Source organism: Pan troglodytes, chromosome 17 (genome assembly GCF_028858775.2).
Source record: "Pan troglodytes isolate AG18354 chromosome 17, NHGRI_mPanTro3-v2.0_pri, whole genome shotgun sequence".
In the NCBI taxonomy this organism is placed as follows: Eukaryota; Metazoa; Chordata; class Mammalia; order Primates; family Hominidae; genus Pan; species Pan troglodytes.
The window spans coordinates 12,968,175-12,982,548 of NC_072415.2; the positions used below are offsets into that span (position 1 = coordinate 12,968,175).

The following is a 14,374-nucleotide window of genomic DNA, read 5'->3' on the forward strand; positions in this document are numbered from 1 at the left end:
TGTAATTTATATGCCATAAAATTCGCCCTCATAAACTAATTCGTGGTTTTTGCTATATTCACAGAGCTGCGCAGCCATCACCAATATATAATTCTAGAATATTTTTATTATCCCACTTTCATAGTCCCATGAGCATGACTGCCCATTCCTCTTCTCTTCCATCCCCTGGCAACCACCAATCTACTTTCCGTCTCTATGAATTTCCTATTCTTGACATTTTATATAAATAGAATCTATCAATATATGTCCTTTTGTATCTGACTTCTTTCACTTTGTGTAATGTTTACAAGATTTGTCCATGTGGTACCATGTATCAGTGCTTCATTCCTTTTTATGGCTGAATAATATTCCTTTGTATTTATATGCCACATTTTGTTTATCCATTCATCACTTGGTTAATATTTGGGTTGTTTTCATTTTTTGCTATTATAAATAATGCTGCTGTGAACATTTGAGTAAAAGTTTTGGTATGGACATATATTTTTATTCTTTTTGGGTAAAACTAGGTGTAGAATTTCTAGGTCAAACTCTTTGAGAAACTGTCAGACTGTTTTCCAAAGCAGGTGTACCACTTTACATTCCTATCAGCAATGTATGATGGTTCCTATTTTCCCACACCCTCACCAATACTTGTTATTTATCTTTTTTATTCTAGTAATACTTGTGGCTGTGAAATCGCCTTGAATTACATTTTCCTAATGACCATTTTCTTTGGAGAACTGTCTATTCAAACACTTTGCCTTTTTTAAGAAAATTGGGTTTTTAAAATTGAGTAGTAAGAGTTCTTTACATATTTTGGACAATAGACCCTTATCAGATATATTATTTGCAAAATGATTTTTTTCCATTCAATAGGTAGTATTTTCACGGTCTATCTTTTCCTTTTTTTGTTGTTGTTTTTGTTGTTGTTGTTTTGTTTTTCCAGACAAGACCTCACTCTGTTGCCCAGTGCAATGGCAATCATAGCTCACTGCAGCCTCTAACTCCTAGGCTAGAGCAATCCTCCCACCTCAACCTCCCAAGTAGTTGAGACTAAAAGGCCATCATGCCCAGCTAGTTTTTGTATTTTTTGTAGAGATGAGGTCTCACTATGTTGCCCAGGCTGGTCTTGAACTCCTGGCCTCAACCAGTCCTCCCACCTTGGCATCCCAAAGTGCAGGATCGTAGGCATGAGCCACTGTGCCCAGCCTTTCTTTCCTTTTTTTCTTTTTTCTTTTCTCTTTTTTTTTTTTTTTTTTTTGAGACTGAGCGTTGCTTTGTCTCCCAGGCTGGAGTGCAGTGGTGTGATCTTAGCTCACTGCAACCTCTGCCTTCTGGGTTCAAGTGATTCTCATTCCATTCCATTCCATTCCATCCCAGCCTCAGCCTCCCAAGTAGCTGGGATTACAGGCATGCACCACCACACCCGGCTAATTTTTGTATTTTTAGTAGAGACAGGGTTTCACCACGTTGGCCAGGCTGGTCTTGAACTCCCAACCTCAGGTGATCTGCCCATCTTGGCCTTCCAAAGTGCTGAGATTACAGGCATGAGCTGCTGTGCCCAGCCCCAGCCTCACTTTCTTAATAGTATTCTATGAATCACAAAAGTTTTTAATTGTGATAAAATATAATTTACTTATTCTTTTGTTGCTTGTGATTTTGGTGTCATTTAAGAAATCATTGCCCAATCCAAGGTCATAAAGAGTTATGCTCATGTTATTTTATAGTTGTAGCTCTTATATTTAGGTCTTAATCATTTTTTAATTCAATTTTTGTGTATGGTATAAGACAGAGCACCAGTTTCATTCTTTTGCCTATGGGTATCCAGCTGTCTCTGCACCATTTGTTGAAAAGATTATTGTTTTCCTATTGAATTGTCTTGATACTCTTGTCAAATATCAAGATATTAAATGCCTGGGTTTATTTCTGGACTCAAAATTTTATTCCATTCTTATGCCAGTAAATGTCGAGTCCATAAATAAACCTTTAAATATCTGGGTTTATTTCTGGACTCATAATTTTATTCCATTCTTCCAGTAGCAGTCTCTCCTGATTACTCTAGCTTTGTCCTAAGTTTTAAAATCACAGTGTGTAAATTTCCCAGCTTTGTTTTTTTTTTTTTTTCCAAGACTGTTTTGGCTATTTGGGGGTTCCTTATATTTTCATATGAATTTTAGGCTCAGCTTGTCAATTTCTGCTCAGCTACCTGGGATTTTGATAGGGATTGCATTGAATGTATACGTAAGTTTGGGGAATATTACCGTCTTAACCATTTTAAGCCTTCCGATTCATAAACAGGATTTCTTCTCATTTATTTAGGTCTTCTTTAATTTCTTCCAATGATGTTTGGTAGTTTTCAGCATACAAATTCTCTACTACTTTTGTTGCATAAATGTTAGGTTTTTAAATTTTTTGATGGCATTGTACATGGAATTGTTTTCTTAATTTTATTTTTGAATTGTTAATGTAGAAAAACACAACTGAATTTTGTAAATTTATTACGTATCTTACAAATTGGCTGAACTTGTTTATTAGTTCTAATAGGTTTTTATGGGTTCCTTAGAGTTTTCTATATACAAGATCATGTCATCTACAAATAGGGATAGTTTTACTTCTTCCTTTCCAATCGGAATCACTTTTATTTATTTTTCTTGCCTAATTTTCTTGGCTATAATCTCTAGTTCAGTGTTGAAGGAGTAAGAGCAGACATCTTCATCTTGTTTCTGATTTTGCAGCGAGGTGGGGAGGGGAGGGTTGCAATAGCTTTCAATCTTAATCGTTAAGTATAAGTGCTAGCTGTGGGTTTTCCATAGATGCCCTTTATCCAGTTGAGAAGGTTCCCTCAGTTCCTAGTTTGTTGAGTGTTTCCATCAAGAAAGAGTGTTGAATTTTGTCAAATGTCTTTTCTGTGGCAGTTTAGAGGATTGTGTAGTTTTATCCTTTATTCTATTAATGTAATGTTTTACATTGATTGAATTGTATATGTTAAATCAAGCTTTCATTCCTGGGATAAATCCCACTTGGTGGTGGTGTATAATCCTATCTATATGTTACTGGATTCCAGTTTGCTAGAATTTTGTTAAGGATTTTTGCATCAATATTCAGAAGGGATATTGGTCTGTAGTTTTCTTTACTCTTGATGTCTTTGTCTGCATTTGGTATCGAAGTAATACTGGCTTCATAGAATAAATTGGGAAGTGCTCCCTACTGTTCTATTTTTTGAAAGAGTTTGAGAAGGAGTCATGTTAATTCTTCTTTAAACATTTGGTAGAAGTCACCATGAAGCCATCTGGTCCTGGCTTTACTTTAAGGGAAAATTTTAAATTGCTGTTTCAATCTTGTTTTAAATCTATTCAGATTTTCTGTTCCTTTCTGAGTCAGTTTTGGTAGTTTGTACCTTTGCAGAATTTTGTCTGTTAGGATTCTTCATAGTATTCCCTAATAGTTTGTTTTATTTTTGTAATGTTCATAGTGATGTCCCTGTTTTATTCCTGATTTTAGTAATTTGAATCTTCTCTCTGTTTTTCTTGGTCAGTCTAGCTAAAGGTTTGTCAATTTTATTGATCTTTTCAAAGAGGCAACTTTCAATTTCTTTGATTCTTTGTATTTTTTAAATTTTCTATTTCATTTATTTTCACTCTAACCTTGATTCTTTTCCTTCCTTCTGCTTTCTTTGGACTTCATTTTCTTTTCTTCTTTTATTTTTCTTAAGGAGAAAGGTTTGGACATTGATTTGAGATCTTTCCCTTTTTTAATATAGGTATTTTACAGCTATGCATTCCTAAGTACTGTTTTCACTATATTCCATAAGCTTTAGTATGTTACATTTTTTTGATTCATCTCCAAGTATTTTCTAATTTTTTTGTGCTTTCTTCTTTGACCCTTTATTTAGGAGTATGTTATTTCATTTCCCATGTATTGGTGAATTTTCCAGTTTTCCTTCTGTTATTGGTTTCTAATTCTGTTCCATTGTGGTTGGAGAACAGGAGATTATCTCCTGTTCTAGGGTTTGTGGTTGTTACTCTTTATTATTGTTGCTTGTTTAGTGACTTTTCTAAACTAATTCTGTAAAATTCATATTCTTCGTTGTGTGTGGCCACTGAAGTCTCTGCTAGGTTAGCCTAGAGGTCAGCTAATGATTAGACAGAGAATTCCCTAGGTTCCTGGATCCAGTCGTTCTCCCAGTCTTTGCCAAGGGACTCTGTATGTGTTTTGGGGCATGCCTCCAACACTCAGGCGGGTAGTTCACAACTCTATAGTAGCCTTTCCTCCTTATTTGCACAGAGCCTCAAAGTTAGGCAGAGATGAAAGCTTACAGCAGTCTCGAGTCTTTCCTGAGCATGTGAAGAACCCTGGGCACAGCCCTGTGCATGCTCATGGTCTGTTAGATTCCCAGAGATATCTAGGAGCTTTTCAAAGCCCACTGTGGATGTCTCATTCCCCAGCTTTTCCTTTTATGCTTTTTGGTTAACCTATTGTTTGTCCCAGCTGTCATCTGCCACTTCCAGCAACATGATTTAATAATTGCCTCTAATTGTTTTTGACAAACACCTCCAAGTAAAAAGCTATTCACACTGGGTAAGCTCAGATTCTGGTAAAATAGAGACAGCCTTGAAAGTGGAGTCTTCTAAGAAACCACCAGACAGGTCAAATAATAACAATTCTGTGGGAATGAACTTGGGAGGTCCTCCAACCTTGTTCTGCCCCCTCTTGTGGCTGCTAGCCTGCTGTTTTTCAATGTGGTTGCATGCTGCTGGATTTCAAAACTACTCCAGACCTGGCAAGAAGGAATAAAAATAGGGAAAGTTAAAACTCCACAGAGTTCACTGTTCTTACTAAGGTCCAACTGATTTTTTAAAATAGATATTCCCTGGATTGCTGCAAACCTTAGGTTAATTCTGGAGCTCTGAAAACGTTGATTCTGACAATTTTTTGCTGTTGTTCTCAATGCTTCTACAAAAAATAAAAATTGCAGAAGTCCTTCCTCCACCATTTCATTGATGAGCAGGCCAGCTTTTAACCTGCTTGTGCACACCTATATTCAGTGGCTTATTAAGGAAACTATGCTTACACTCAATGGCTTATGAGGCCTCTTTTCCTCCATTGAATTGTTTCTGGATTCCCTTGGTAGGGGCCAGTGAGATCTGGACTGCAGCCAGGGCACACATTTAGTCTTGCACCAGTCTTGACTACATGACCTTGGGACAAAGGAGCTGAGATTTCCAAAGCACCTGCTGTGTGCCAGGCCCCGTGTGCTGGGTGTTTTATGTACACTCTGTCACATCATTCTTGCAACAACCAAGAAGGAGATACCTTTCTCATTTAACAGATGAGGAAACCAATAAGATGCAAAGCACTTAGCACTGTGCCTGCAGCACATGGCAAATGCTGGGTGTGTTGATTATTGCTGCCCTGTTGTTGTTACATCTAAGTTATTATTGTCAGAGGAGGAAGTAGAGTTGGGATTCTCAAGGTCCTTTGACTTCCAGCCCAGGGCTGTCTGTCTCCAAAGCCCAACCATAACTCACATCCCCATTCCAGCTCCTCTGGGTGAGTCTGTTCCCCCTCAGCCTCACTTTCCTTATCCTGTCAAATGAAGGATTTGGAATGACTTAAGTTATTCAAGCAACAAACACTTACTGAATTGTCTTGCCACTTCCAGCGTGACATTGTGGAGTTCTGTGATTCTGCAAGGTCAGTTGCCTAGAGTCACATCGGTGGCATTCTCTTATTTAGCTTGAAGACTAAATCGACAGGTAGACTGGCAGGTGTGTTACCCAGTGTCTTTCTCTCCCCCTCCTTTCTCACTCTGCCCCTTCACCCTGCAGAGGCCAGAGGGGACAAGGTCAAGTGGGTGTTCACCTGGCCCCTCATCTTCCTCCTGTGTGTCACCATTCCCAACTGCAGCAAGCCCCGCTGAGAGAAGTTCTTCATGGTCACCTTCATCACCGCCACGCTGTGGATCGCTGTGTTCTCCTACATCATGGTGTGGCTGGTGAGTGGGGGGAGCAGGGGGTGGACTGTGTGCACAGCCAGGGAGAGGTGGAGAGCTGGGTTCAAGGCTAACCACAGGTACTGCTGTGCCACCTTTGGGCGAGTCACTGGCCTCACTGACCACAGCGTATTTCTCAGTAGAAAAGGGTTTGAATGAGGTGCATGACTCTGTGTCAGGTACCCGGAATGCAGAGACACAGCACAGTGCCTGCCTTCGAGTGTGAGGGAAGGGAACCAACCTTTGCACAGGCAGCCTAAATCACACTATTCTGGTGTTACAGGCAGAGCAATATGACAGGTGGATGATCACCAAGCCCCCTTGGTTTCCAGGGTCCCAAGGGAATGTGAAGGAAGGAGACTGGAGTCAAGGGAGATGAGGTTGAACACAAGGCAGCTTGTTCCTTGCTCCTGCCCAGGAATGCTCCTCCCCCCACCGATGTGCTGGTGCTGGTTTAAGCACTTCATATAAACTCTTTCTTATCCTCATAACAGCCCCATGGGATGGGTGCTATTATCTCCATCTAACGAATGGGGGAAATCGAGGCATAGAGAAATTGAGTAATTTCCCCAAGGTTACACAGTTAGTGAGTGCCAGAGTTAGGATTAGGACCCAGGTATTGATCTCCTAAGCCCATGATCTCAACTACTACCATAAGCTGCCTCTCAGTTTGCTACTGGACTTTTCAGATTTCGTTGGATGGGAGTTTTGCAGGCAGAGAGGCATTGGTGTAGCTCCTCATAAGCTCCTATGGCCATACAGGACAAGTCCCCATATAAACCTTTCATCGGCTGGGCTGGGCTGGGTCAGGCCACACAGGAGCCTCCTTCCCCACTCTCTGTATACCACCTAATGGGGTCCCTTCTTCTCCTCCTCATTCCCAGGAGCAAAGAGAGGGGAAGCAGTTCCAGCATAGCCGCAGTTCTGTTGATTGTGAAACTCACTCTCAGCCCCTTACACCCTAGTGGTTAACATCGAGTCCCTTTATTCTCCTCCTAATGCCTGACACCAGCAGCAGAGAAGGCAAGCGATCTTGACATGAGAGACAGCAGAGCCAGTAAACGTTCCATGCTGGCCCAGGGGCCACCTTTCCCTTAATTCCAGAGAAACCATGTCGTTTGGTGGGGAACAAAGGATCCTGGATCACATGAGAACAGCGCTGAATCCTAGTCCTACCTCTTGCAAACCACAGAAGCTGGTGACTCTCTCTATGAAGTGGGGGTGATCATCACTCTCTTACAAGGCCATTGGGAGAATGAAAAGAGAGCCCAGCACATTCTAGGCACTTGGCCAATCCTGTCTCTTCCCTCCCCCCAACCCAATCACGCCTTCCCCCATCTCTCCCAGAGCATTACTGGAATTCTAAACAATGTATGGGAGCCATTTTGCCTATGCTTTCCTGAAATCCCACCCTTTGGCCGGCTCCCTCACCTCAGATGCTTCCTCAGGCTGATCAGAGACCTGCCGCAACCTCTGTGTGTCCTTACTCATGCAGCAGCCCTCCTGTCCCTGTGGCAGAGCCTCCCCAAGACACCAGCTGGTGGAAGGTGCTGCTCCCAGCCTGTTCCCTTTCTCCCTTTCTTCTGGTACCTGCTTAGAGCTCTGTATCCCAAAAGGAAGCTCAGGACGGACTCTGTGACTCCTGGTACCGGCTTAGAGCTCTGTATCCCAAAAAGAAGCTCAGGATGGACTCTGTGATTGTGTTTTAGTGAATGAAACAAGTCATGTAACTCAGGAGAGGCAGAACCACTCCAAGCCTCCAGGACCCCAGCATCTGCCCCAGCCCCAGGCACTCACACTTGGAACACCCTGGCCTTGGTTCAGCTGAATGGGGGACATGGGGACACTTGAACATTCAAGTCCCCCAGGACCTCATTCATGTCCCTCCTGACCACTCCCTTTCACACCCTACTCCCAGCCCAAAACAGTTTGGTTAGACTGTGTCAGAAGCATCCAGTCGTTAGCCGCTTATTGAAACCAACAGCCAATTAAGGGTGATTACCTGGTAACAGTCAGATGATCATGAGCGTTGCTGAATAATACACAGTTTGGCCACTGAGTAGTGTGATTTCTTATAGTGCCCTTCTTGTGTTGAATTAGTGTTGTGTACATTATACCCAATTTCAACCTAATCTTACTTCATCTTGTTCAAGCATTGTGATTTGAGTTTGCAGCATGGCTGGTTGCTCATGACAGTAAATATTAGCCATTTTCACCATGAGATGCAGCAGTGCTGTTTCCATGCTTCCATGATGAAGATTAAAGTTCCCACAGCCCACTCCATATAGGGGATGGGGAAGAAGATTTGGAATTAGTTACTATCTAAACTCCCTAGAGACTGGGTGTGGTGGCTCACACCTGTAATCCCAGCACTTCGGGAGGCCAAGGCAGGAGGATCACTTGAGCCCAGGAGTTCAAGACCAGCCTGGGCAACATAGTGAGACCCTGTGTCTACAAAAAATTTAAAAAATTAGCCAGGCGTGGTGGCATGCACCTGTAGTTGCAGCTACTCAGGAGGCTGAAGTGGGAGGATTGCTTAAACCCGAGAGGTTGAGGCCACAGTGAGCCATGGTCAATCCATTGCACTCCAGCCTGGGCTATGGAGCAGAGCAAGATCCTGTCTCAGAAAAAAAAAAAAAAAAAAAAAAAAAAAAACCTCCCTAGAAAAAGATGACAATCAGAGATAAAGAAAACTGTGCCTTAAGTGAATTGGATTTGCAATTTTTAATTTTTCTGAATAAAATTAAAAGCCAGTTCATCTTACATTTTAAGGAAAGGATCCAGCGATTTCTCTTACTGAAGTGTATTTCCAAAAACAACATTACAAGTAAAAAAAAAGTATTTCATGACATTTGAGTGGGTGAATCAGGAAGATCAAATTAATGAATATGTGAAATTCTTCTCTAGTTACAGAAAATAAACATATGATTAAATCAGTTCTGCTAATTTTCAGTGAGACAGGATACTCCAACCCCCACCACCTTGATGTATAAACCCCACCCTTGTTTCTTAAACCAGGGTCATGGGGTCACAGGAACCACTTTGCTGGGGCACTCTTACCTATGGGTTTGAACTTCAAATAGCCTCATTCTGGGGGAGTAGAATGGCCTTGACAGTAAAAGTCTATAAAGAAGGCAGTGTCCACGTTAGCCTTGATCTCTGCCTATGAAAGATGTGCCCACCTCAGCACCCTGCGCTTACTTTCACTATGTCCTGGTGAGGCTCCAGCAAGCAGTGAAGCCCCACCTGTCCATCCCCTGTACCTCCAACTTTTATTAATACATCTCCCACCCCCAAGGCTTTGGAAGAATGATTCTTGAATATCAGTGTGAAAAGGGAGAGGCCTTGGAAATGGATTGTCCATTTCCCCAGAACACTTGTGCAGTTGGGGAAACTGAGGACCAAAGAGAAGAAATGACTTCTGTAAAGTCACACAGACAGGGCAGAGCCAAGACCAGCTGCCAGGGTCCTGGACTTGAATCTGCTTCCTGGTCTGAAGCCTGAGTGTCGGAGGGCTCAGAGGGCCTGGGCATGGAGTCCAGGGTAAAGCAGGGTTCATGTGGCATCCAAGGTCCTGAGCACTCTGGATGGTATGTGCACACTCAAGACCTTCCTTCCTTCCATCCTTCCATCCTTTGGCTTCTTAGCCTCATAGTTCAGTGGGGTTTTTGTTTTGTTTTGTTTTGTTTTGTTTTAAAAGAGGCAGCCCCAGTAATTCTAAAATAACTGTTTCCTACACTTACAGTGTCTCTAATACTAGGAATATTTCTTTAGTCCACACACTGTTGGTTGAGAGTTCATGTCTCCACCCCACATTCTGCAGGTGACTATTATCGGATACACACTTGGGATCCCAGATGTCATCATGGGCATTACTTTCCTGGCAGGAGGGACAAGTGTTCCAGACTTCATGGCCAGCTTAATTGTGGCGAGACAAGGTATGGATTATGCCCCAGCCCTCATAGTCATGCAGTGCAGGCCACTGTGTCCTCGTCCCTGCCTGGCTTACAGTTGACCAAGTTGTGGCTCTTATGACTGGCAGTTGTCAAGTCCTGCTATGGAGAAAAAATGCGACATCTAGAAAGCATCATTTATTAGATTCCATCCACAGAGAGAATGCTACCAAGATGAACTCCTCCAGACCTCTATCTAGAAGCTTTTGCTAGTGTGGTTGTATAAAAACAAAAATGTTCTGAGGTCAGCAGTCAATGTGAGATTGAACAGAGGCCAAGCCCAGACTTTATACAGCAAATGAGCTAATAACAAGAAACATTCTGGTCCCAGAAAGGCAAAGCACTGGCATCCTATACATCCAACTCCCCCATTCTTCTTCTGATCTCTAGAACGTGTATAATGTTTTGGTTTGTTTGGTGGTTTTCGTTTTGGGCTTACTACATGGCATGGGCTGAGCAACACAAGGAGTGAGTGTATGAGCTTTGATGGTGGAACAAAAGAGCTGTAACAAGTGCTGGTTTTACTGACTTCTCCTTTTCTGCTAGCCAGGTAGCATCCCAGCATGGACATCCACAGATCTTCCTCACAGCACAGAGTTTGAAAGTATAGGGATGGGGATGGGTGAATAATGGCGCAAAATCTCACAGGAGACAGGAGAAGAGAACAGTGCCCAAAGAGAGAGGTTGGCTTTGGGAAGAGAGACAGAATGTGTTATTCCTCCAAGATAAAGGGTTGATTGGTTGGTTAGTGAGTTGTGCCTAAGAAACCATGAGATGAGGGGAAAGGAAGTGTGGGAGTACATTTGCTGGTCGGCAGGGCCCTGACAGCAAATGGGGACAGTTAGGGACAGCAGCTGAGGGAGGAATGGAATTTAACTGAGTGACTTTGGTTTGAGCGTGTTAGTTTCCTAGGGGAGTCATAACAAAGTGCCACAACGGGGTGCCTTAAATTGACAGAAGTTCATTGTCTCAGAGCTCTCGCAGCTAGAAGTCTGAAAATCAGGTGTCAGCAGGGCCATGGTCCCTTGAAGGCTCTAGGGGAGGACCCTTCCTTGCCCCTTCCTAGCTTACAGTGGTCACGCAATCCTTGGGTCTCCCTGGCTTGTAGCTGCATCACTCCAATCTCTGCCTCTGCCTTCACAACGCATTCTTCCCTTGGTATGTCTGTGTCAACTCCCCCCTCCTGCTCCTCCTCCTCCTCCTCCTCTCCCTCCTCCTCCTTTTCCTCCTCCTCCCCTTACTTCCTTCCTTCCATCCTTCTCCTCCTCCTTCTTCTTCCTCTTTTTTTTTTGTGATGGAGACTCACTCTGTCACCCAGGCTGGAGTACAGTGGCGTGATCTCGGCTTACTGCAGCCTCTGCCCCCTGGTTTCAAGCGGTTCTCCTGCCTCAACCTTCCGAGTAGCCAGGACTACAGGAACATGCCACCACACCCAGCTAATTTTTGTATTTTACGATGGCCTCGAGATCACGGACGGCGGCACGATTTTCGGGGAGACCCACCCCAACCAACACCGTCTGTGCAGGCCTGAGTCAGGGATCCCGTGCTGCTTACTCCGTCTCCACCTGGGGTTTCATCATCATTGTCGGCCCGTTGGGACTCCTGGCATCCGGAGACGTTCTCTTCGACCCAGGGAGAGGTGAGGCCTTAGCCTCAGAGCCTCTACACCCAAGCACTGCCACGGAGGGCTCCTGCTCTGCCAAGCCTCGGGGTCTGGTTTCTAAGACAACGGTGGGAACCACTGGGACAGGAGAAACCGCTCGCGACACGTGCATGCGCATTGGCTGAGCCGACTCGCGATCTATTCCTGACAGATAGGCTGCGTCCCCTTTAAATATTGCCACCGCCGCGCGGATGCCGCAATGCTCCTGCGGCCACCTCGGCGGCGGCTAGATCCTGGGTCCTGTTTGGGGCAGCGTGGGAGAGGGGGCCGCGGGTGTCTCGTCCTGTCTCAGGCCCAAGCCCCCAGGGGTCCTTTCCTCAGGAGCTCCTTGAGCCAGCTTCCACCGAGGGAGGGGGAGCTTCAGGACGCCTGCTGTGTTCTCCGGACTCCCGTTGAGATCCGATTTTGGCCCTCTGCGAGTGAGGTAGGATGGGCTCACCACATCTGGTCAGGCCAGCAGGGCCTGGCTGCAGCACAGAATGTTCCCATAGGTCTCCAGGCCTAGTGTCAGCTGCAACTTCACTCATCCATCAGCCCAATGCCTCCCTCCTCCTTTGAAAGAGCTGTGGCCTGCCCGGCTTGTAAAAGCCCTGGGGTTCCGGAAAGCCGACCGCGCTTTACAGGACACCTGCAATGAGGAACAGAGGCAAATCCGAGGGGGAGACCATGTGACCCTGCGTGGCACTGGCCAATCCCACAGCAGTTGGTGTTAATGTGTGCCACCAGAGGCATACGGGGCAATGGCAAAAAAAGGGTGGTGTCCAGGTATGTGCCAGTGGAAGGGGGAAACGGGTGACTTTTCCATCGATGCCAAGCAAAATCAAAGAACACCTGGGACCCGGGGGTTGGGGGGGGCGCCTGTGCCTCACCCAAGCCACGTTTTCAAATGCCTACCAGAGGAGCAAAGAGGTTTCTGGAAAATTCGCAACACCCCCAATCCTGCACCGACCTCGTAGACCTGACGCAATTTCGGCTGGCCCAAACCCACAGAGAGTGGGAAAGAAACACACAGACTGAGAGACAGAGAGAGAAGAGAAAATGGGAGACACACACAGACACATATACACACACACACACACACACACACACACACACACACACACACAGAGTCATAGAGCGGAGGCATTGAAACACACACCCCCAGGGAACCCCTGAGGCTGCGGGGTCCTGCTCTGAAGGAGAACGGCCCTCGGGTGAGAGAGCAGCCCAGGGGCACGCATGCCGACCCGTCCTCGAGAAAACGGAGGACGACAGGACTTTTGGGGAGACTCAACCCAACCAACACCGTCCGTGAAGGCCTGAGGCTGGGATCCCGTGCTGCTTCCCTCGTCTCCGCCTGGGGATTCATCATCATGGTCAGCCCATTGCGACTCCTGGCACGCGGAGACGTTCCCTTCGACCCGGGGAGAGGTGAGGCCTTAGCCTCAGAGTCTGGACACCCAAGCAATGCCACGGAGGGCTCCTGCTTTGCCAAGCCTCCGGGCCTGGTTTCTAAGACAATGGTGGGAAACACTGTGACGGGAGAAACCGCTCACGCCTCGCGCATGGACATTGGCTGAGACGACTCGCGCTCCACTCCTGACAGATAGGCTGCGTCCCCTTTCAATATCGCCACCGCCATGCGGCTGCCGCGATGCTCCTGCTGCCGCCGTGGTGGCAGCTGGATCCTGGGTCCTGTTTGGGGCGGCGTGGGAGAGGGGGAAGCGGGTGTCTCGTCCTGTCCCAGGCCCAAACCCCCAGGGGTCCTGTCCTCAGGACCTGCTTGAGGCGACTTCCACCGAGGGAGGGGGAGCTTCAGGACGCCTGCTGTGTTCTCCGGACTCCCGTTGAGATCTGATTTTGACCCTCTCTGAGTGAGATAGGATGGGCTCCGCACATCTGGTCAGGCCGGCAGGGCCTCGTTGCAGCACAGAATGATCCCATAGGTCTCAAGGCCGAGTGTCAGCTGCAAATTCACTCATCCATCAGCCCTCTGCCTCCCTCTTCCTTTGAAAGAGCAGTGGCGTGCCCGGCTTGTAAAAGCCCTGGGGTTCCGGAAAGCCAACCGCGCTTTACAGGACACCTGCAATGAGGAACAGAGGCGAATCCGAGGGGGAGACCATGTGAAAATGCGTGGCCCTGGCCAATCCCACAGCACTTGGTGTTAATGTGTGTCACCGGAGGCATACAGGGCGTCGGCGAAACAAAGGGTGGTGTCCAGGTATGTGCCAGTGGAAGGGGAAAACGGGTGACCTTTCCATCGATGCCAAGGAAAATCAAAGAACACCTGGGACACGGGGGTTGGGGGGGCCGCCTGTGCCTCACCCAAACCACGTTTTCAAATGCCTACCAGAGGAGCAAAGAGGTTTCTGCAAAATTCGCAACACCCCCAATCCTGCACCGACCTGGTAGCCCTGACGCAACTTTGGCTGACACAAACCCACAGAGTGTGGGAAAGAAACACACAGACTGAGAGACAGAGAGAGTAGAGAAAACGGGAGAAACACACACAGACACATACACACGCAGACACAGACACACATAGAGTCATCCAGCAGAGGCATTGAAACACACAACCACGAGCAACCCCTGAGCCTGCGGGGTCCTGCTCTGAAGGAGAACGGCCCTCGGGTGAGAGAGCAGCCCAGGGGCACGCATGCCGAAACGTCCTCGAGAAAACGGAAGGCGACACGATTTTTGGGGAGACTCACACCAACCAACACCGTCTGTGAAGGCCTGAGGCTAGGATCCCGGGCTGCTTCCCTCATCACCGCCAGGGGATTCATCATCATGGTCGGCCCATTGTGA

At 46.3% G+C, this 14,374-nt stretch overlaps 1 protein-coding gene across 1 annotated transcript in view; it reads left to right on the plus strand.

The window, feature by feature from the left end:
* Positions 1–10,618, plus strand: part of LOC134808705 (sodium/potassium/calcium exchanger 4-like) — a 31,230-nt gene extending 20,612 nt beyond the window's left edge. Inside the window, exons 2-3 of the mRNA XM_063796150.1 lie at positions 5,808–5,974; positions 9,795–10,618. Of these exons, the coding sequence (XP_063652220.1) occupies positions 5,808–5,899 (92 nt within the window). The 3' untranslated portion in view covers positions 5,900–5,974; positions 9,795–10,618. The remainder of the gene's footprint in view (positions 1–5,807; positions 5,975–9,794) is intronic.
* Positions 10,619–14,374: the final 3,756 nt, after the last annotated feature.